Below are 20,785 nucleotides of genomic sequence, written 5' to 3' on the forward strand. Positions count from 1 at the left end.
ACATACGTAAACAAACCAAAGCGAACGTAATTCTCGTCAAATCTCACAGGACGAGATTTTAATGAGAATTACGGATTATGCGCTTCACACCATTCAATGGAAACACCTGCAAATTCCAATCGCACGTTGTCGAAATTTTAGGAACATCGCTTTTATTTTGTGAAAAAACTGTCACGGAAACGCAGCTTCTCTCTCTCTTTCCCCTCGCGGCTCAACTCCCGACAATTCCCGCTGCCTCTGCAGCAGCAGCAGCAGCAACCCTCCACACACGACCCACAGACATTTTCCCAGAAATCTGGTCAACGTCTCTAAGCGACGGCGGTTACCTTATTTATTTTTTTCATTTTTTTAAAAAACAAAAATTCTCTTTCAGTGTAAAAAAAAACCCAAAACAAGCTTGTGACACAGTGGAATTGAGAGGTGGGGATGTGGGGGGTTGAAGGGTGGGTGTGTGTGTGTGGTGGTGGGGCAGAGGGGGTGGTGAGGTGAAGCTGGAAAAAAAAGAGCTGGCACCAGATCAAGACCCTGGGCCACAATGTGGCATCCAAGCAGACAGACGAAAGAAGAAGAAAAAAAACCCGTGGCAGCCCCCAACTGGAGGGAACCCCCCACCCCCACCCCCCAACACACACACACACACACACACACATACACCCGACAAAGGGAAAAAAAAGAAGACAAAAATAAGGGAAGAGCAGAAAAAGCAGGAGCCAGCGGAGCCCCTGGAGCTCCGGAGCTCCAGGGGCTCCACTGGCTCCTGCGGACCCGACGACCAGCAGTCCAGCCTGGGTCTCAGTCCCTCTGTGCGGCCCCTGGAAGCCCAGTGAGCAGTGGGAAGACAAGAGGACGACTGTGAGCCAAGACAGACAGACAGACAGACAGACAGCGGAACAACGGGGGTCTGTGTTCGCCACCGAGCAGGTTCACCGCAGATTTAGGACCACTCCCCCCATCCCCCATCCCCCATCCCCCCCCAGAAAAAAATGAAGAGGTGGCTTTAACACTCGTCCACGCCTCGGCCCGCGGAAATGAAAAATAAAAGACGTACAAATGAGGGAATTATTTCAAAGGAATGGATTTTTAAATAACCCTGAGCTCAGGAATAAGACGGAGCTGAAAACGCATGGATGGAATTTTAAATCAATTAAATAATGCCAGTAAAAAAAAATAAATCTAATTATTAGATCTATTTTTCCTCCTCCAAATTTATTCCCACGTTTATCCGCAGGATGGAGGCAAATCTTTGCATCCCTGCGACTGAGGCCTTCAAACACTTTTATATGTATCATTCCCGTTAAAAAGCAGCGTCGCTGCTGCTGCCGCTGTGAACTCCATGGACTTCAAAGCATCTTGAGGGATCCAGTGGAGGACCAAGCGCGGCTCTCCAGTGAGCAGATAGAGAAGAGTTGCAGCAGCAGAAGCAGAAGCAGAAGCAGCAGCAGAGTCCAAGCAGAGACTCACAGATGTTTCACTGACAGGCCCGACTGTGGGAAATCCCAGTGTTCTGTCTTCATTTGCACCTGCGACTCGGAGACGTTCACACATTTTCGGTGGCAAAAAAAAAAAAAAAACTATGTCGGCGAGGAAAAAAAATCAATTATATATATATATATATATATATATATATATATATATATATATATATATATATATGTATATATATATATATATATATACACACATTCTATTTCTTTCTTGGTTTGTCTGTGACCTGCTGTGTTAATGCTATTTCACAGAGCAGGTTCACAGCTCGACAGCAACTCGTGAAATTTAAACTTTACGGGCTTCTCTGTTTTGTATCCACACCAGGCTTTGTGTGTGTGTGTGTGTGTGTGTGTGTGTGTGTGTGATGCTCAAGCTTGCAGTAAAATTATAGAATTGAATGAATGAGTAAAATTTTAAAAATGACACAATTCATCAGCAGAAGACATTGAAGAGGTGTGAAAATAATTCCACCTGTAATACTTTTATTTTTTATAAAGATTGAAATCTATTTAATTATTGTTACAATATGAGTGCCATAAAATAATCAGGCATGATTTAATTTAAATGAAGGAAATTATTATGATTATCATTATTAAAAACAAAAAAAAAAAAAAGCTGACTTCAAATTTAACATGTGTAAAAAAAAAATTTTTTTTTTAATGTCGTCATTTAAACCCTGGTGCGGAATTAAAACACGCATTTTTTTTTATCGGAATTATCGCAATAAAAAAAATAAACAAGCGAGAAACGATTCAAATATTTAAATTAAATAAATCCCCAAAGCTGGAATGGAAACACACACACACACACACACACACACACACACACACACACACCGGGCAAAATAAACGAACCGAACGCGGAGCTTCGATTTGTTCCAGAAAAAAACGCTCGAATTTTTTTCCAATATTTTTTGCCTTTTTCGTCCTTTTAAAACAAATGATCAAGTCAAGCGGCGGCGGAGGAATTATAATCATAATTTCCGGGTGACAGTGAAGGCGTCAACGATGCACACATTTAGACAAGAAGGAAGAAGAAAAAAAAACACGCTTTAAAATGTCCAGCCACAATCTAAAAAAAAATTAAAAATGTTATTTCACAAAACGGCAGAGGTGCGAGAGGCGCGCGCGCAGCGCACACGCACACATCACACACGCTGCTCAAATTTCAAAAGAATCACGTCGGCATGCGCTCTCGCGGCGGAGCGGCAACTGTCACATTCATGGCCTCGACTCACGCGCGCGCGCACACACACGCGCACACACACACACACTAGACGGACGATCACTGACAAGCGCGCTCATTTCCCCTCTAAATAGTAATAATAATAGAAAACACACACACACACACACACACACACACACACACACACACAATAACTCGGGACAGACAGACGGACACGCGCGGCTCGCGGATCTTTCGCACTTTGAAGCGCGTCACCGGCGACACTCTTCACCTTCACACCTCCCTCTCTCACTCCCTCACTCCCTCACTCTCTCTCCCCAGCAACTCTGCCTCGGACTCTCCGGCGGCGAAGGAAAGGGAAGGAAATGAAATGAAGGGATGGAAAGATGGACAGAGTGAGTGGAGGAGTGCAGAGTCTCACCGCCTTGCCGTTGTAGTAGTACATGAGCGAGCTGGCCGTCATGCCGGGGATGGTGTAGGCGCAGTACATGGCTCCTCGCGCCCAGCACACCGGGAGGAGGAGGAGGAGAGAGAGAGAGAGAGAGAGAGAGAGAGAGAGACACTAGGGCGCTACTTCTCCTTTCCCCCTCGCGCGTCTCTCACTTCTTCCTGCCCGCTTTCACTCGTCTTCTCTCCCTCTCTCCTTCCTTCTCTCCCTCCCTCCGCCCCTCCTGTCCTCCCTCCGTCCTCTTCTCTTCCCTCCACAACTTTCTGCTTCTCCTCTTCTCTCCTTCTTCTTCTTCCGCTCCTCTCGTCGCTGCCGTTCCGTTCCGTTCCGTTCACGCTCTCGGGCTCGCGCCGCGCCGCTCCGCTCCGCTCGCGTGCAAACTGGGCTGCGCGTGGCGCTCTTTTTTTCCCCCCTCCTTCCTCGCGGACGACAACAACAATTCCTTCACTCGCATCGCATGTTCCCATATGGCCGAGCCGCGGCGCGCGGAATATGCAAAGTAGGCAGAGAGAGAGAGAGAGAGAGAGAGAGAGAGAGGGACGGCCCCTCCCATTCTGCTTATGCCTCTCTCTCTCTCTCTCTCTCTCTCTCTCTCTCTCTCTCTCCCTCTGCGCTCATTTTCCACGTGCGCGCTGATGCGAGCGAGCGACAGAGAGCGACAGAGAGGAAGAGAGGGGGAGAAAGGGGGGGAGAAAAAGGAAGGAGAGGGAGAGAGAGAAAGAAATGGAGGTAAAGAGGGAGAGAGATGGAGAGAGGGAGGGAGGGTGAAGCGAGACGTTTCAGACGCGACTCGCTCTCAACTTTCCACAGTGAAGTAAGCCCCCCCCCCCTCCTCCGCCGCCTCCTGCCTTTGAACTGAGGCCTCGTCACTGTTTCCTGCCGCCCCCCTCCCCCTCCTCATCCCTCCATCCTTCTACCTGCACCCCTCTCTTCCCTCCGTCCCTTCCTCCATCACTCCAGTGTCATCAGCTGGTTTCACTCAATTACTGTCTTCATAGATAATTATACAACTACTGCTAATAATAATAATGATAATTTTATAAATGTAATTTCTAATGCACTTTTCATCTCCAAGTGACAAGAGAAATGACAATTCATTCATGATTCTCTTTCTCTCTCTCTCTCTCTCACACACACACACACACACACACACACACACACACACCAGCAGCTCAAGTTACAATGTACGATCATTTTAATAACTAGATGGCATATTTTCAGAGTCAGGGGTGAAATGAAGCAGATGAGCAGAATATTTTCTCCTTCTTTTCTCTCTTTAACTCTAAATGTCGACTGTCCTGCCTGTTGCAGGGAGTCAGCTGGCACATCCAGGCCTCAGGGCCTGACAATGCAGTGCAGTGCAGTGCAGTGCAGTGCAGTCATTAGATAAAACACACATTCTAAATGACTAATAGGACGAACCACCAAATCCCTTCACACTGAAATCAACAACTGCTTCATTTCAACATCACGGGGGGAAAAAATCTGTGACGGTTTAAAATGATTTCAGCGCATGGAAAAAATATAATCAGTTCATGTGTGTGTGTGTGTGTGTGTGGAGGGGCGAGAGAGAGAGAGAGAGAGAGAGAGAGAGAGAGAGAGAGAGAGAGAGAGAGAGAGAGAGAAAAATGGAGAGAGTCACTGAGTGAGTGCAAAGATTGACCAGGTTAATGTTAAAATAAAGCCAGAGCTTCACAGCAGCTCTGACTGAAGTTCAGGTTGTGGTACAGAATTATTGCAGTGGTATTATATATAGTATTATAGCATTATAGCATTATAGTGTTATAATGGTAAAAAAAAAAAAAAGAAGAAGAAAAAAAAAGTACCCAACAGTAGACACGAAGAAGAAAATTCTCCCTTTCTTCATGATATTTCTGAAATCGAAATGTGAGCAACAGACACATGGTAACTACAACTACAACTGCTTCTACTACTACTACTACTACTACTGCTACTACTACTACTGCCACTACTGCTACTACTGATACTTCATCTGAGTAATCGAGGCGAATAATGACGATGACAAAAAGAAAAAAACAAAATAAAATAAATGAAAAAAAAATACGAAAAAATGGAACACTCAGGAAAGGCAGACAAAAACTAAAGTGTAAAAACTACAAACTAAATTCCAACTTGGCCTACACGTCCCAGAATGCAAAGCTTCACTCCTCCCCCCCTCCTCTCCGTCTCTCCGTCTCTTAACGAAGAGAGAAGCAGGAGCTCGTATCATCCTGGTCCAGGACAAACACACGTCTCTTCATTTCCCCCTGAACCTGCAGTGCAACCTACCCCCCCCCGCCGCCAAAGTCATGTGACCACCTCCACTTCCTCCTTCAGGAGGACGAGCAGCAGCAGCAGCAGCGGCTTCATTCTCCCAGACTTCATATGAACACAGTCATCATTCATCCTGTTCAAACAAATAATAGACTCCAAAACAAGGCAGCATACGTCCCAATCCTCTCTCTCTCTCTCGCTCTCTCTCTCGCTCTCTCCATCCCTCGCTCGCTCCCCTTCTTTTGGCTTTAATTTGATTAAAAAGCGAGCTGCAGGAAGAGGAGGGAGGGCTGATGCACATCTAATAAGTGGACCATCTGTCTGCGGCGCTGCTGGCTGGCTCCCAGCATTGTAGCCCAGCAGACTGCATGGGCGATGAAGGAGGGATGGAGGGGTGGAGGGATGGAGGGATGAGGAGAGGAGAGCAGGAAAAAAACAAAATAAAAATAACACACGGGATCCCAAAAAAAGAAGAAAAAAAAAAAGGATGGATGACCTGGTAGGAGAGAAGAGGTGGAGAGAGAGTGACGGAGGAAAAGAATAAAAGCAAAATAAAATGAAAAACTAGTTTTTGGATGTTGGCCTGGTGGAGGGATTAACGGGCAGGAGGCGGAAGTGACGGAGTAGATTAGAGGGAGAGAGGCAAAGTGAAGAGGGGATGAATGGAGGGAGGAGAGGAGAGGAAAGAAGAAGGGAAGAAGTCAACGAGCGGAGATGTTGACAGAGAATGGAAGGGAGGAGAGGAGTGGAGTGGAAGCTGGGGATTTAAAGGTGGGAGGAGAGGAAGAGAGGAAGATATATGAAGTGGAGTTAATGATGATGAAGTGTCTTCAAGTGTCAAAGGTCTCAACCTGCTCAGTGATCAGAGAGTGAGTCTAGTCTGATGATGACAGCAACATCAAGCAAGCAGCCCCTTGTGATGTCATAAGGGGAGTTGCTGCCTAACTAGTGTTTTTTCCCCCTCCTCCTCCTTCTATTCCTCCACCCCCTCCTCGTATTTTCCCAAACAGGGGGAAGCTGCAGCAGCATCAGTGTGAGCTGGGAGCTCTCACCCAGACGCTTTGCATCAGGCTGCAAACAGAGGGCTAAATATGTTGTGTTTATTGTCTTCAGGGTGTGGTGGTTGTCTGTCTACGTTTTATTCAACCACTTCCTCCACTTATCTATCACTACTTCCTTCCCCCCCTCACACCCTCCCTCCCCCCTCCTCCTCCTCCTCCTCCTCTTTTCTCCTCCTCCTCCTCCTCACTTGAGAGAAGATGACAGTTAATCCTCAGTTGAATTATAATCTCACAATTCACCCTGATTTCACGCTTACGGGATTTTCCCTCACATTACGACGGCCAGTTGTCAATCTCCCTCTCTCTCTCTCTCCCTCCCCCCCCCCCCTCTCTCTCTCTCTCTCTCTCTCTCTCTCTCTCTCCAGGACACACTCCATCACCCTCTTCAGCTTTTTCTTGGTTTGTTTCTCCTTTAGCCGGCTGACGTCTTTTTTTCGACTCTTTCCTATTTTTGCAATGAAACCAGTATTTTCACTCCTTCCACTGGGCCACCGGGCCGTGCGCAAACAGCCTAGTAGTGCGTGTGCACGTGCACGCACACAGGCGAACAAATCCTAGGCAGCCACTTCCTGTCGCAGCCGCTGCGGGAATCCTTGAATGTCGCAGGTTTGAATTTACAAACAGTCGAACAGATATCGGACGCAGGAAAGACGCTTGGGAGGGGCGGCTGCACGCACACACACACACACACACAGACACACACGCACGCACACACACACACACGCGCGTGCACGGGACCAGGAGACAAATGCAGAACATATTGTACTTTGTGCAAAGACAAACAGATTGCGAGGCGCTGAGGGCAGAAGATGGAGACAAACTGTTGCACGAGTGATAAAGTCAACTTTTAACCGTCTTCCTCCAAAATATCATAAAAATAAAAACAATATTATCTTTGATGGGTTTTTCTTTTTGGCAATCACTGGAACTCCACACCTGCCTCTTGTGAGACTTATCATCACTGGAAGCTAACAGACAAACTATCCAGCAGAACATCAGTCTGAGGTAAACAGGGCTCAGGTGTCGCCCACATCTGGCTCAGTGAGGTGACAGCAAAGCATGATGGGAGTCCCCGCACGCCCTCCACCCCCCCCCCCCCCCCCAAAACCCCCCACCCCTGCTGTGGTTTTAAACCACAGCACGATGCTCTGATGGGAAGAAACTGCACAAATATTCACTTTCTTGTCACTTTATGCTTCTTCTATAAACTCTGCGTGAGGGGTCAGCAGGATGCAGTTGGAAAACTTTCTGCCGCCACTGCTGAGTCACGCAAGCTGTTGGGCTGTGATGGGTGGAATGCTGTTTTTAATAAAGACATTATAAAGTCTAATACGCTGCAGTGCATGGTGGGAACAAAAAAAAGAAGTTATGGTCTTTTGCACTGGAAATAAATACTCGATTTCATAAACAAATAGGACTGACTTCCTGAACTGATGATTGATTGATTGATTGATTGGTTGATTGATTGATTGACTGATTGACAAACAGTGAGGCCGAGACAAGGAAGAGGTGAGAGGCAGACAATTAAAGAGCTCTTCATCATCTTCTCCGGAGTCTAATCAGGAGGAAAACCTGGTGTGGCCCCAATTCCGATGGAGAAAATCAGTTGCTAATTTTCCTTCAAAAACAAAATCTGTCTCACACACACACACACACACACACACACACACACACACACACACACACACACACACACACACTTACGTTTGCTTAAACACACACAGATGCAGAGCCCAAAGTGTATGGATAGTGTGTAACTGTGCCGCGTTGTGAGTTTTTCTTTTTTAAGAAGTCTGTATGTGTGTGTGTGTGTGTGTGTGCGCGCGTGTGTGTGTGTGTCTGGCATTCATCAGAACCACAGCTTGCTGAAAAAAAACAGTAAGCACAGTGCAGGGAGGGAGAGAGAGGGAGAGAGAGAGAGTGAGAGAGCGCTGCTGCACGCTAATTATGTATGCATGATTTAATCTGCAACTCAATAATATGCAAATATATTCATATGTTAGTTTCTTAATTAAAAATGCAAAGCAGCCCTTATGGTGATTTTCCTGTGATTTTCCTTTCAGCCTGACAAACGGAACATTTTAAGGAATTCTAACAAATTGGGGGAAAGAGCTACAACGGTGGGGGGAGGATCGGGGGAGGGAGGGGGGGTTCGCTTCACCGGGAGAGAAAATAATTAATAAAAATAAGTCGCATCAACTTTCTGCACTTTGAGAGATTTAAAACGGTGGAGGCAACTTGTGGAGCGACGGCGCAGAGAGAAACTTGGATCCAACTGACATGACAGAAATATCAAGTGGCACTGATCACTGCCATACCATAACTGATACACTGCAAACTGCATCAAAACTGATATGACATGATGACACACAACTGATGACACTAGCACACTTACACACATGAGAATAACTCGTCGACAAAGTTATAAAAAAAAAAATGGATGAAAGGATTGAAAAAAAAGGAGGAAAGAAGAAAGAAGGAAAGGTGAAATCCAGCAACACAATGGTTATCCATCCATCCATCCATCCATCCATCCATCCATCCATCCCCACTCCTCTTGACTCAGAGTCAAAACAAGCAATCAAAACAAGCACAATTTCAAACAAAGACTAAAACCGGCCTCCTCTTTGTGAATGAACGTGGCGTTTTTCAAAGGCAACACACTTGTCAGCTGCTGAAGGCATCTGGGCAACATGAAGACAACAGCAAGTTGTTGCAGATCTTCCCAATAAAGGCACCGCTAGCAGCAGACTGCTCTCCAAACTCAACCGCTGATGCATTCCAGGACGTTTACAGGACAGTTTATAGGCGATGAAAATCAGAAAATCATTTTCTTCTGCAGCTTCATTGTTTGTAGGCGTTCCTTCTGAAGCAGATTTGATCTTTTCTGTATTTTTGTTTGTTGAGACGGCTTCGTGAGCAGTCAAAACACGCCTGGTCCGGTTTCAAAGTGAACCAAAAACTTGGTGGTGAAATAAAATAAAGCTGCAATTAGTTTGGCTCCTCGTCGCAGCCAAGAAGGACAGCTGAGATTTATTAACACATTATCAACACGGTGGAGCGGTTAAAATATGTACTGTATCTGATTCATTGTGGCCCGGGGAGCCAATCAGAGGGCTGCTCTCGGGTGCTGCGGCCAAATATTTGGAGCGAGGAATGCGCAATGGAACGCTCACATCTGCAGCAGGCATTTGTGTGTGTGTGTGTGTGTGTGTGTGTGTGTGTGTGTGTGTGTGTGAGAAAGAGAGAGAGAGAGAGTGAGAGAGAGAGGTCATTTTACTGTCAAGGCACCTCTGAGGCAGTCAAGCAGTTGTCATTTAGCAAAAACCTTTTTTTTAATGCGAATTAAGACAAAATTCTCATGTATGGAAAACAACATCATTCAAATTGAACTTCCTCCGATGTGCACAGAGGTTTGGATGTTTGCTCCAAGTGGTTTTAGTCCTCACTGAACAGAACTAAAGCGAGAAAATGTGAAAGGTTTGAAGATTTAGCTGTGACATAGCCAGCGTTCAGTCTGCTTGACCTGCGCTTTCCATGGGAAAATGTAAAAATTCAATAATTTTTTTTGACATATTTGTCCTCAGAATTCGACCCATCATCTAAACTTTACTCGGCCAATTCGCATTGAATCACCCAGTCGAAACGCAGCACTAGCGTTTAAATATTTTTCATTTCGAAAACCTAATTTTTTTTTTTTATATAAAAGTTTGCTTTAAATTTGCTCGGGCATTTTCTGGAAACGCACTGTGAGTGAAAAGGTCGGTGCATGGCATCCGTCTCAAAGCAGAGCACCACCAACTCCATGCGTCCAGTTCAGCTGAATGACAAAATTCAAAATGAATGAATGTTGTAGCTTCACTTCTCCCCAAAAGAAAAAGAAAAAGAAAAAGAAAAAGAAAGGAAAAAGGTGCAATTTATTTCTTATCTGTTATCATGCGACTGCCAGTGCTAGTGACCCCTGCTGGTCAGAAGAGGCACTAGTGTTGTGAAAGTGGCTCTCGTCGCTTCATCAGAAGCATTTCAAGGCCAACAGGGGGCACCAGGTGTCACATCAAGAGCCAAATCCAACACTAACTGTGACCCCACGACCTTTCAGCTGCAGAAAACCCCCGTGGAGGAAAATTCAGCGGCCGAGGAAGAAAAGATTGGGGCTCAATAATCCATGGTGGCGCCGACGCATCACAAAGTGAAGGCGGCAGGTCCAGCGCAGCCGTGTGTGTGTTTGTGAGTCGGTCTCAGGGTGAAATGCGTCCCGGTCGCTTCCTTCTTCTGTGTTTTGATGCTGATTCATTGATATATTTTCATGATGGGGTCAAAGCACCAAACTTTTCTCAGTCAATTTGATCCATTTGACGATATTTTGTCTCGATTTACTATTTCACAACGTTTAAAAGCTTTAATTAAATAAATTCATAGAAAAAATAATATATATTTTTTTGGTTTTTAATGACAGTGAGTCCAGTCAGGACCTGTTGTCATTAGTGAGATTATATAAAAATAAATAAATAAACAAAAACAATGAGGACAATGTTAAAGCCCCTGTGCAATAAAAGGATCATTTGTTATCCGTGATAACAGCAGATGCACGTATTAGCCGTCGTCCTAGTGAGGCAGAACCTATTGGACCACAGTTGTGATGACATCACAGACACAGACAGGCTGCAGTCAGTCCACTGCTGAGCAAACACCTGCCAGAAGGGTTGACAAGTTTCTTCTTTCTCCAGAGGCGACTGGCGGCAGCAGAGGAGAAGACGATGCGACGTGGCGAAACATTTGTCAGAAAGGAGGAGAGCAACACAGTCGCAGTCGTGCTCTGAAAACGTGTGCGCGGCCCTGACACTGACGGAGTCACTGACGGAGGCCTGCAGCTGTGGGCCAGAAGGTTCTGAAGCGGCTCTGCTGGTACCTCCACCTGTCTGTAGGGGGCAGTGTGGCTCACTGAACTGCTCCCCTGAACCCCCCACCCCCACCAACACCTCCCACCTCCGAACCTCCCACCCCCAACAAACACACACACACACACACACACACACACACACACACACCACCCTGTCCCTCCTCCACCCACGGCCCACCGGGAACCGTCGGCTCTCCTACTGTGTCTTCTGCAAGACCTGGCTTCATTTAATTAACGCTGTCAACTTTAAACAAAACCACATCTGAGCCGCGGAGAGTGAGCGAGCGAGAGAGAGAGAGAAAGAGAGAGAGAGCGAGCGAGAGAGAGTGTGAGGTGGAGGCAGATCGCCCCGGTCAGATCACCGAGAGAAGATTTATTTGCTTCAGGGGTTGAAAATTCCACCGTTTCTCAGGTGTCTTCTGGGAAGTGGTGGGACTGAGGTGGATCCAGGCTGGGTGGTGGGCCTGAGGTGGATCCAGGCTGGGTGGAACCTGTCAGTCCTCCTCAGCCAAACAAGTCGGCTCAAGGAGCTCCAGGAAGAAGAAGTTCTGCCGCGCCGCAGCGCTTTGAAAATGAAAGTGATCTAAATTACTGAGGGGAATTTCTCATGCAAAATGTGGAGAACGGAAGCTTCAGATCCACCACGATGGTATCGACTCATATTGATCACATCATCAATGATCAATGATCGCATCCGCTGCCGGACAAAATACCTCCAATCATCATGCGAGACTTCAAATGGGGATTTAAATATTTACAAGTTGATGTCTCCTAAGTTGAATAAATATATACATATTTTTTTCTCTAACATTTCTGTACAATAATACAATTACATAATATTTGTCTGTGTGAGTTTAGTGTATAGATGTTGTAACAGAAAAGTGACTCTAAAATTCATAAAAATGCATTTTGACGATGGGAACCGATGAGTTTATTTAACTTCTCCACTGATTTTTTTATCATATCAAAATATCAAAGTGCAAACCACAAATAATAATAATGACTAAATTACTTTCCAATAATCAATTGAAGTTCCTTTTCACAAAGGAATTCTTTCTTGCCATTAAACCCATAAATCTTACTGTATTAATTATAGTGGTAATATTGCCATTACAAATAGATTATTGATTAAAAAAAAAAAAAAAAAATTGTACATTGTCATTAACATTTAAAGGCACTCTGAATCTTACTAGCATAGAGAATATGTATGAGTGTGTGTACGTTCTGGTGTGTGTGTGTGTGTGTGTGTGTGTGTGTGTACTTTTGCTGACATATCCTGATGATGACTGCAGAAAAGTGAACATCACGGTCATATTTCTGCCTCTTCTTTCCTCTATACGTTCATTTTCTTCTTCCATTAGAGGCATTTATTTTTTTTATTTTTTTTTTTTGGGGGGGGGGGTAATTTTCCCGCCTTTGTGAGTGTTTTGATGCATTTCCCGCCCGCATTAGCAAAGCTCCAAAGACCAGACGCAGACCCCATCAGCCAGCCGGAGGAGGAAATTAACTCAAAATAATCGTTTCTAAAGTCAAGTTATGAAAAAAAAAAAAAAAAAAAACACAAAGTAAACGAAGGAAAAAGGAAACGTCACGGTGGCGGCGAAGACAAAAACAAAGAGCAGCGAGAGAGGCGGTGGCGGTGGCGCTCTGCAACCTGCTAATGTTAGGAAGTGATGCCTAATTTCCTTTTGATTACAAAGACATCCCACGCGCTCGTCTCAAGTGACGTCTAATTGTTTCTCAAAGTAAATCATCAAGTCAGCAAACTGAATTTGACAAACAACAATAACAAACTTGCAGCACAGGGAGTCGCCATGGCGGCGTGTGTGTGTGTGTGTGTGTGTGTGAGTGGGGGGGGGGGGGGGAGCGGGGGAGGGGCAGGGAAATGAATTAATTAAAGGGAAAAGAGCCGTATCGGCCGCCAGCGGATGAAAGGAAACAGACAAGAGTCGTCGCCTTCGCTGAAGTGCACACTGAAAGGAGGCGATGAGGAGCAGGAGGAGAAACAATGGCGCCAAACATTCCTCCTCATTCATCTGGATTACAGCAAACTGCAGCAACCGAAGGGCCCCGCGTCCGTTTCACTCCTCTGTCTGTCCTGTTCAATGGACAGAGAGAGCGTCGGAGAATTGCCACGGAGCGCTGATGCTAACCCGCTAACGGTGTGAATCTGGAAATTATATATACATATATATATATATATATATATATATATATATATATATATACAGTCAAATATTATATATATGACTATAATAATTCATTTCCACAGATGTGTTCCAGTAATATGAATGATGCAGGATTATAGGAACAACATCTGCCAGCATCCAGACAGGTGATGCCTCCACTGGGAGCCACCAAACAAAAAACTAATAATTCTCCATCCAAATCCAAAACAGAATTTTCTTCTTTTTTTTTTTTTAAGTAAAGCCATTTTTTAAACAATAAACATGAATAACAAGCAGTCAACTGTTTTTCTTTTTTCTTTTTCAAATGGAAAGTGATACTTGTACATAATGATGATGATGATGATGATGATGATGATGATGATGATGACGGCCAAATGTAGATTTTACTCAAGCAAGTCCAGATGACTTTTTCTGCCCCTAGTGGTCAAACACGGGTAACTGCGCTTTCACAGCATTGCTAGTACAAAGAGCTGCATCTGCTGGGGATTGTGCCACTAATCGCTGGATATCTGAAAGACGACGATCGTTAACCATTGATAGTGATCATAGTAGCAATAACGCGTATTAGCCGTTTTATTCTGAAATGTTTATGTCTAAATTGTTTTCAAACTGCGGTTTCAAGTTGAAACGCGGCCGTCGTCTCAGCTGGACGACAAAACCCTTTTTGTAAAGAACGGCAAATTGTGTGCACAAGGTCTTTGGTGTGTGTGTGTGTGTGTGTGTGTTTGTGTGTGTGTGTGTGTGTGTGTGCGTGTGTGTGTGTGTGCGTGTGTGCGTGTGTGTGTCTGTGCGTGTGCACAGTCTCTTTCTCACACACATTTACATAAAAGCGTTAGTTTGTGAGACTGCATTTGTACTTCAAGCAGTGAGTGTGTGTGTTTGTACGCATGCTTACAAATACACGTTCAAAAGAAATATATTATGATGATGTGCAACAACCAACCGATTAGATTATTGTTACGAGTTTAGTGAAATTAATAATTTCTTAATCTTTTTTTTTTTACAGCTTCTTTTGTGCGAGTGTATGTCTCCCAAAGCCTCCTCTGGAAATTCAGCAACACAAAAAGTAATTTGGTAAAAATTTGTGAAACATGAAAAAGGCAAAACAAAAATATGAATGAAATGAATATTAGGAGACTGTAGGGAATCAAATATGGAAGTATGGAAACAAGCAAGGCTTAAAGAACAAAACTAACATTTTAATGTCCAGGTATTTTTTACAATGATGATAGAAATAATAATTAAAAAAAAAAAATACATATTTTTTCCTAATTGCTTTTTCAAAAATAATCGTAACTTTATTGATCTTAATCTCTTCAACGGCTTCCTGAAGAACAAAGTGACTGAGATGGTTCGCTGTTCAAAGTGTGAAGCCCAGAAAGCAGCGTGAGGGACGGAGGGAGGCGGCCACTCAGACTGACAACTCCATCGACTGCACAAACCCAACACTGCTCATCCCCCACCGCAGTTGGCAGCGGGTCCGGAGGACCAGAACCAGCACCAGCAGAAAAAAAAAAATCACATTCTGCTGAGAGGAACGGGGACGAACAGCCGACGGAGGCCACGAGTTCAGTGTCTGCAGTGAGACACTGACAATGAACAATGAATGTGGTTTCTGTCTCCAGTTTCCCACTGCCAGAGCCGGCGCAGTGCTCGGGAAGAAAGAGAGGAAAAAAAGAAGGGAAAAGAAGGGAAAAAAAGGACAAGACAATTTGATTGTCTGCTATGAAATGGCACCAAGGTTTTACTTGAGCGCATCCAGTTAGACTGAGGTGTCCTCCTCTTTATATACAACAGTACTATCATAAACTGCCAGTTGGATTTTTTTCATTTTATTGTTTTCATTATTAAAACTGATGATTATTTATGTCTTTTTTTCGCCACAACAAGCCAACGCATTGAATGGACAGATAGATGGATAGATAGAAAGTTGATAGATAGATAGATAGATAGATGGATAGATGGATAGATGGATAGATGGATGGATAGATGGATAGATGGATGGATAGATGGATGGATAGATGGATAGATAGATGGATAGATAGGTAGATGTACTTTATTGATTCCAAGCAGTGAAACTACACAAGTTTGCCGACACACGCTGCCAGATTTAAAATCCAAAGTAGGAAAATATCTCAGAGTGACAACCAGAGTCAAACACCCACACAAACACACACACACACACACACACACACACACACACACACACACACACACACACACACAGCTGAAGTACCAGCACCACGACTTGGTGTCTCTCATGTATCTGAAGCGAGTGGTCTGATGTCTTGGGGGGGCAGCCCGGGCCGGGCCAGGCCCGGCCCACCCAAATCCCAAATTGGAATAATTACAGAAGCCGCGCTGTTGGATTCACCGACATCAAAAACAAACAAGAAGCCAGAAAAATGAGGAAAAAAAATAAATAGAGAGAGAGAGAGAGAGAGAGAGAAGAGAGAGAGAGAGACTTCCGACACTGCAAACGGAGGGCGAGTACGTGAATCCATTCCGCTCCTCCGCCGCTCGTCCGTCTCTTGGAGGCGGGCGGAGATTACTCAACATCACAAGGGGAGCAGACACACAAACGCAGCTAGCGGAGCAGCTAGCGGAGCAGGAGGAGCTAGCGGAGCAGCTAGCGGAGACGAGTCGCAGCGCCACAGCGACATGAAGGCGGCGCTGCGACAACACTTCCAAAGAGGCGGCGCAGCAGCGAAGCCTGTCGACATGAGGCTGCTACAAGCTTCTCCCTGGGAGTCTGGGAGGGTTGGAGGTTCGAACACCACACTTCAGTCCTCAGTCCCACTTCTCAAAGGTCCAGTCTGGAGAATTTGGCCCGTCAAGCTTAGTAAGCTTAATATATAGGCCATAAATATATGAATAAAAGTGTATACTTGGAGTACAATAAAAGTAATTTTGTTCTATGCATATAAGAATCTCCATACATCAACAAGGCTCTTGCTCCCAGTTAGCTGCCATCCTGCCATAGTTCTAAGGAAGCCTGGTGTGGACAATCCAGGTGGTTTGGCAGCACATTTCATATCCAGGCTCACATCCTCAAATACACCAACGAAGAAGAAGGTGGACGAGGTATCCAAGGCTGGAAGTGCAGGCCGCCGTAGTTCACTGGCAAGCTCGGGAGAGGGAGGGTGAGTGAATCCTTTTATTATTATTATTATTATTGTTATTATTATTATTATTATTATTATAATAATAATAATAATAATGCTGATTCCCTCTGTATTCTCTACTTCCTTTGCCCTTCCTTTCTTCTCTCGTCCTGCACCACCACTCCCCCCCCCCGCCCCCGTCCCCTCCTCCCCACCCCCACAGCGGCAGAGAGTCGTGGTGGAGGAAGCAGGGGAGGAAGTGTGGACAAAGCGGGCAGGGGCCTCAGAAGGACGGACTCCCGCCGAGCCTCAGCGGCGGCTGAATGTACAGTGTGTCACCCGCCGCTGACTGGCCATTAATGAGGTCAGCAAAAGAGGGGGGGGGGGGGGGGGCGCGGAGGGTGACAAAATAAAACCCAAACCACTCGCCGCGCTTGAGACGAATCAAAGAAAATGTAGGAATGAATCTAATGAGAAGAAGAAGGAGAGGTTGAAGCTGCTGGCTGACTGGCTGACTGGATCGCACACTGCAGTGGGAACCAGCGCACAACGCAACAGAACTGGAGCGGCACCAACGCAGCCACTTTGGGATCAGCGGGCGACTCGGAGCAAACGGCTGCTGAACGCCAGCGGGATGCATGCGGAGGATCTCTGCGTCCGAGCTTCTCCGCTGCTCGCAGGATTTCGGAGTGTCTCCCAATGCTGCCTGACCGGTGCGTGACCTGCGTCCCGGCCTGCAACCAATTGGCCAGTAAGCCGCTGCCGCAGTCTGTCAAAGCTCGCTGGTATGCCGTCAACTGTTTTTGCAAATGTCTCTTGAAGAGGGGCGCAGCCAGCTTGCACTGATCTACAACAAAGATCCGCACATGCGAGAGGCCGCGGCCGCCGGGCGCCTGTTGTGGTTCCACACTTTCAGCCTCGAGTCTGGCGGATGTTGTTGTCTTCCCGCTCGCAAAACACGTCGAGTTTCCTCCGTTCAGAGGTGCGGTTGACCTTTGCTGACCTTTCCAACTGAAAGGCTGCGAACTAAGAAGCTTTGAAAGGAAACCGGTCGGTAAGGAAGATGCAGCAGCTCACTAGTGCTCCCAAAACGCCACAGCACTTTGATACGAATACATAATAATAATAATAATGACGCGTATTTCACAACATGTAAACTGTGTGATGTGTGTTTGCATGACAAATTGTTGAAGGCAGGTATGTGATAAATGCTAAAAAAACCAAAACAAATCAAAAATAAATAAAATTGGTGCAAACTTCTACAGATTTGAATTTAATATTTGTTTTGTTTTTTTCATTTTCAGCTCTTTAACGTAATGTTCAAAGAAAACAAAGACAAAAAAATATCTACACTAGCAGTCGAAAGTTTGGACACACCTGTTTCTTCTTTATCTTGACTGCTTTCTACACTGTAGACGCACAGTGAAGACATCAAATATATGAAGTGAAGACATCAAATATATGATCAAGATATGTGGATTAATGTGGCAAAAGAAAAAAAAAAAGTTAAATGCCTCAATATGTGGTGTTCTATATATTTTATATGAAGGGTGGATCGAGATTCTAGATCTAGAAAATATAAAACTTGTTTGAGTTATTTCACAATTTTTTTTGCTGAACACATATCCCATATGTGTTCATTCATAGTTGTGATGCCTTGAGTGACCATCTGCAATGTCAACAGTCATGAAAATGAGAGAAAAACCACTAAATCAGAAGTATTTACTATGCTATTTGCATAACTCGCCATCGATGGCAGTTATTTAAGCCTTTGGTTTGAAGTGGGCGGCCAGAATTGAAAAACAATAAATGAATAAATGGATAAAGATAAACTTGTAATAATCACAGAGCCGCCTATTTGTTCTTTTTGCACTGCGTTCTTGTGCAGTTTCCTATTCTAAATTTTCGAGTCAGCGTAATTATCCTTGTTTGGCTAGTTATCTAGCAACACCGCTAGCACTTAGCATTCGTCTAAAATGAAAACAGACGAGTTCTGGCTGATCCGCTCCCGGTTCCACTGCCCTAAAAAGGGAGTAATAAAAATAACAACAACAACAAAAAAAAAAAAAAAGAGAGAGAAAAACCAGGAGCATCGACCAACAAAAAAAGGAAAAGAAGAGAAGCCGCCAGCTGTTAGCGTCCAGCTCGGCTCCTCCAGCAGCAGCGGCATCACCCGCGTCAAAACCTGGCAACCCGCGGCCGTCGCGGCTCGGCGCCGAAGCTTCACCGCCGTCCAAAACAGCAGCGTCGGTAAAAAGAGAAAAAAAAAAAAAAAAAAAAAAAGCAGCGGTGCCCAAATAACAATCGACAGGAAAAAAAGGGAAAAAAAAGGAAAAAAAAAAAAAAAGGCATGTTATCACTTACTGAGGACGGCAAGCCGGGAGGGACCTTCCGCACCTTTTTTGTGTGCACGTCTAAAAGAGAGAAAGAGGGCAAAGAAAGAAAGAAAACAAGGCGTGAGGGTTTTTTTTCTTAACAAAGTAAAGCAGCGACTCTTCCTTTGATTTGCTTTGAATCGGATCAATGGGCCACGTGGACGAGCGAGCGAGCGAGCGAGGCCGCCGCCGCCGTTTCCCGCCGCCGGGGCCGAGATGCGGGAAAAATCAAAAGACGGGACACAAAGAGGAAACCGGCTCGGTTTTTCTTTTTACCCCCCCCCCCCGACGCTTTAATAAAAAAAAAGGAGGAGGAAGAAGAGGAGGTGGAGGAGGAGGAGGAGGGCAGCTTCGTTCATACCCTCTCTCAGGGTTTCTCTCTCAAGGAGAGCGTTCCATCAGCCGGGAAGGTGAAACTTTGATGGAAAAATGAAAAGCGGCGGCGTTGCTTGTGTTTGTGTCCTCTCAAGGCGACACGACGCCACCAAGGCTGCGGCTCGGCCACCATTGTCCGGCTCCTCTGAAAGACTTCCCCGCATTCTCCTTTTCTTCACCCCCCCCCCCCCCCCCCACCCCACCCTCCTCCTCCTCTTCCTCCTCCCTTTAAACCTTTTTTTTTTTTTTTTTTTCCCCCGTAAATGAAGCCCATAAAAAAAAAACACAAAAAAAAACACACACGTGAATACGCACGGCTCAGCCTTCTAACACAACAGCCGTGTTTACAAAAAAAAAAACAACAAAAAAAACATTTAAGGTTCTGGGGGGTGGAGATGTTTCAACCCGAGGTCAGTGACAAAGCAAAGATTGAGGAATGCAAATGAAGCGGCGCAGGGAGGAAGTCGCTCTGACTGATGTTCCATTTCAGTGATTTGAAAATACTTTTTTTTTTTTTTTTTTTTTAGCGGCGCAGACACGATGAGAAGGTCGGCGTGAAATATCAGGCATGTAGGGACGCACGTGGCAACGTTTGAAGTCCTTTTCTCTTTTTTTTCTTTTACAAGCTCATAGGATGAGATTGTAAACATTTTTGGAATAAAACTATTTTGAATTTTTTTTCTTTAATTTCAATTTTTTTTTTTGTCTGATTCAGAAAAAAAGCGAATCCATGTCAATTTAGACAAAACATTACAATAAAGAATTTCTCGAAGACAGTGATTTTGTTTTATTTTTTAAATCACCGTCTTTATTTATTTAGTTAATAACTTCATTCATCAGAAGAGAAAAGTCTCGTGTCAATGAATGAATCTGAAGATGCAATTTCAACTGCGCCAATATAATATTACTATGCCAAAAAATGTTTTTCAGATGAGCAAAATGAAATTTCTGCAAGAAAATGATTTTAATTTTAAACGTACAAATATTGAACATTGTTTTAATTTATCGTAGCTGCATTACGTATGTTATGCTTTTCCTAAACGTCACATTTAAGTTTCTATTGTTTTTTTTGTTTGTTTTAGAAGCCTTCAGAAGTGCAGGACTCTTATGTGACAGCAGATCTCTTGACACAATTCTCCAAAATATTTTTTCAATTTTACTTCCTGTCTTTACTGCAGGTTTGTTTGGGGTTTCGTTGTCCAAAACTAAATCTGCCCATTAAACATTTTACTCAGCGCAGAAACCAACGAGTGCACGGCGGAATGACAGCGTGCGCGCGCGTGTGTATGTGTGTGCGCGCGTGTGTGTGTGTGTGTGTGTGTGTGAGCAGCGGACGCTCACCCATGGTGTCCATCGGCAGCGCTCTCCTGCGAGGGTTGGAGCTGAAGT

The 20,785-nt window shown here is 44.9% G+C and overlaps 1 protein-coding gene across 7 annotated transcripts in view; it reads right to left on the reverse strand.

Moving 5' to 3' along the window:
• The window catches only part of tcf4 (transcription factor 4), a 166,785-nt gene that overhangs the window by 52,210 nt on the left and 93,790 nt on the right, over positions 1 to 20,785 (reverse strand). For 5 of the 7 annotated variants that reach the window (XM_076029268.1, XM_076029270.1, XM_076029269.1 and 2 more), the window contains 2 exons: positions 20,738 to 20,785; positions 19,011 to 19,060 (listed from right to left, as the gene is read on the reverse strand). The exon at positions 20,738 to 20,785 is cut by the window's right edge and continues 79 nt beyond it. The exons of the other annotated variants lie outside the window; for them this stretch is intronic. In XM_076029268.1, the coding sequence (XP_075885383.1) occupies positions 19,011 to 19,060; positions 20,738 to 20,785 (98 nt within the window). The remainder of the gene's footprint in view (positions 1 to 19,010; positions 19,061 to 20,737) is intronic. 7 annotated transcript variants of the gene reach the window in all.

This window comes from Nelusetta ayraudi, unplaced genomic scaffold (assembly GCF_046127955.1).
Source record: "Nelusetta ayraudi isolate G7.1 ecotype Tasmania unplaced genomic scaffold, CSIRO-AGI_Nayr_v1 ptg000026l, whole genome shotgun sequence".
Taxonomy (NCBI): domain Eukaryota; kingdom Metazoa; phylum Chordata; class Actinopteri; order Tetraodontiformes; family Monacanthidae; genus Nelusetta; species Nelusetta ayraudi.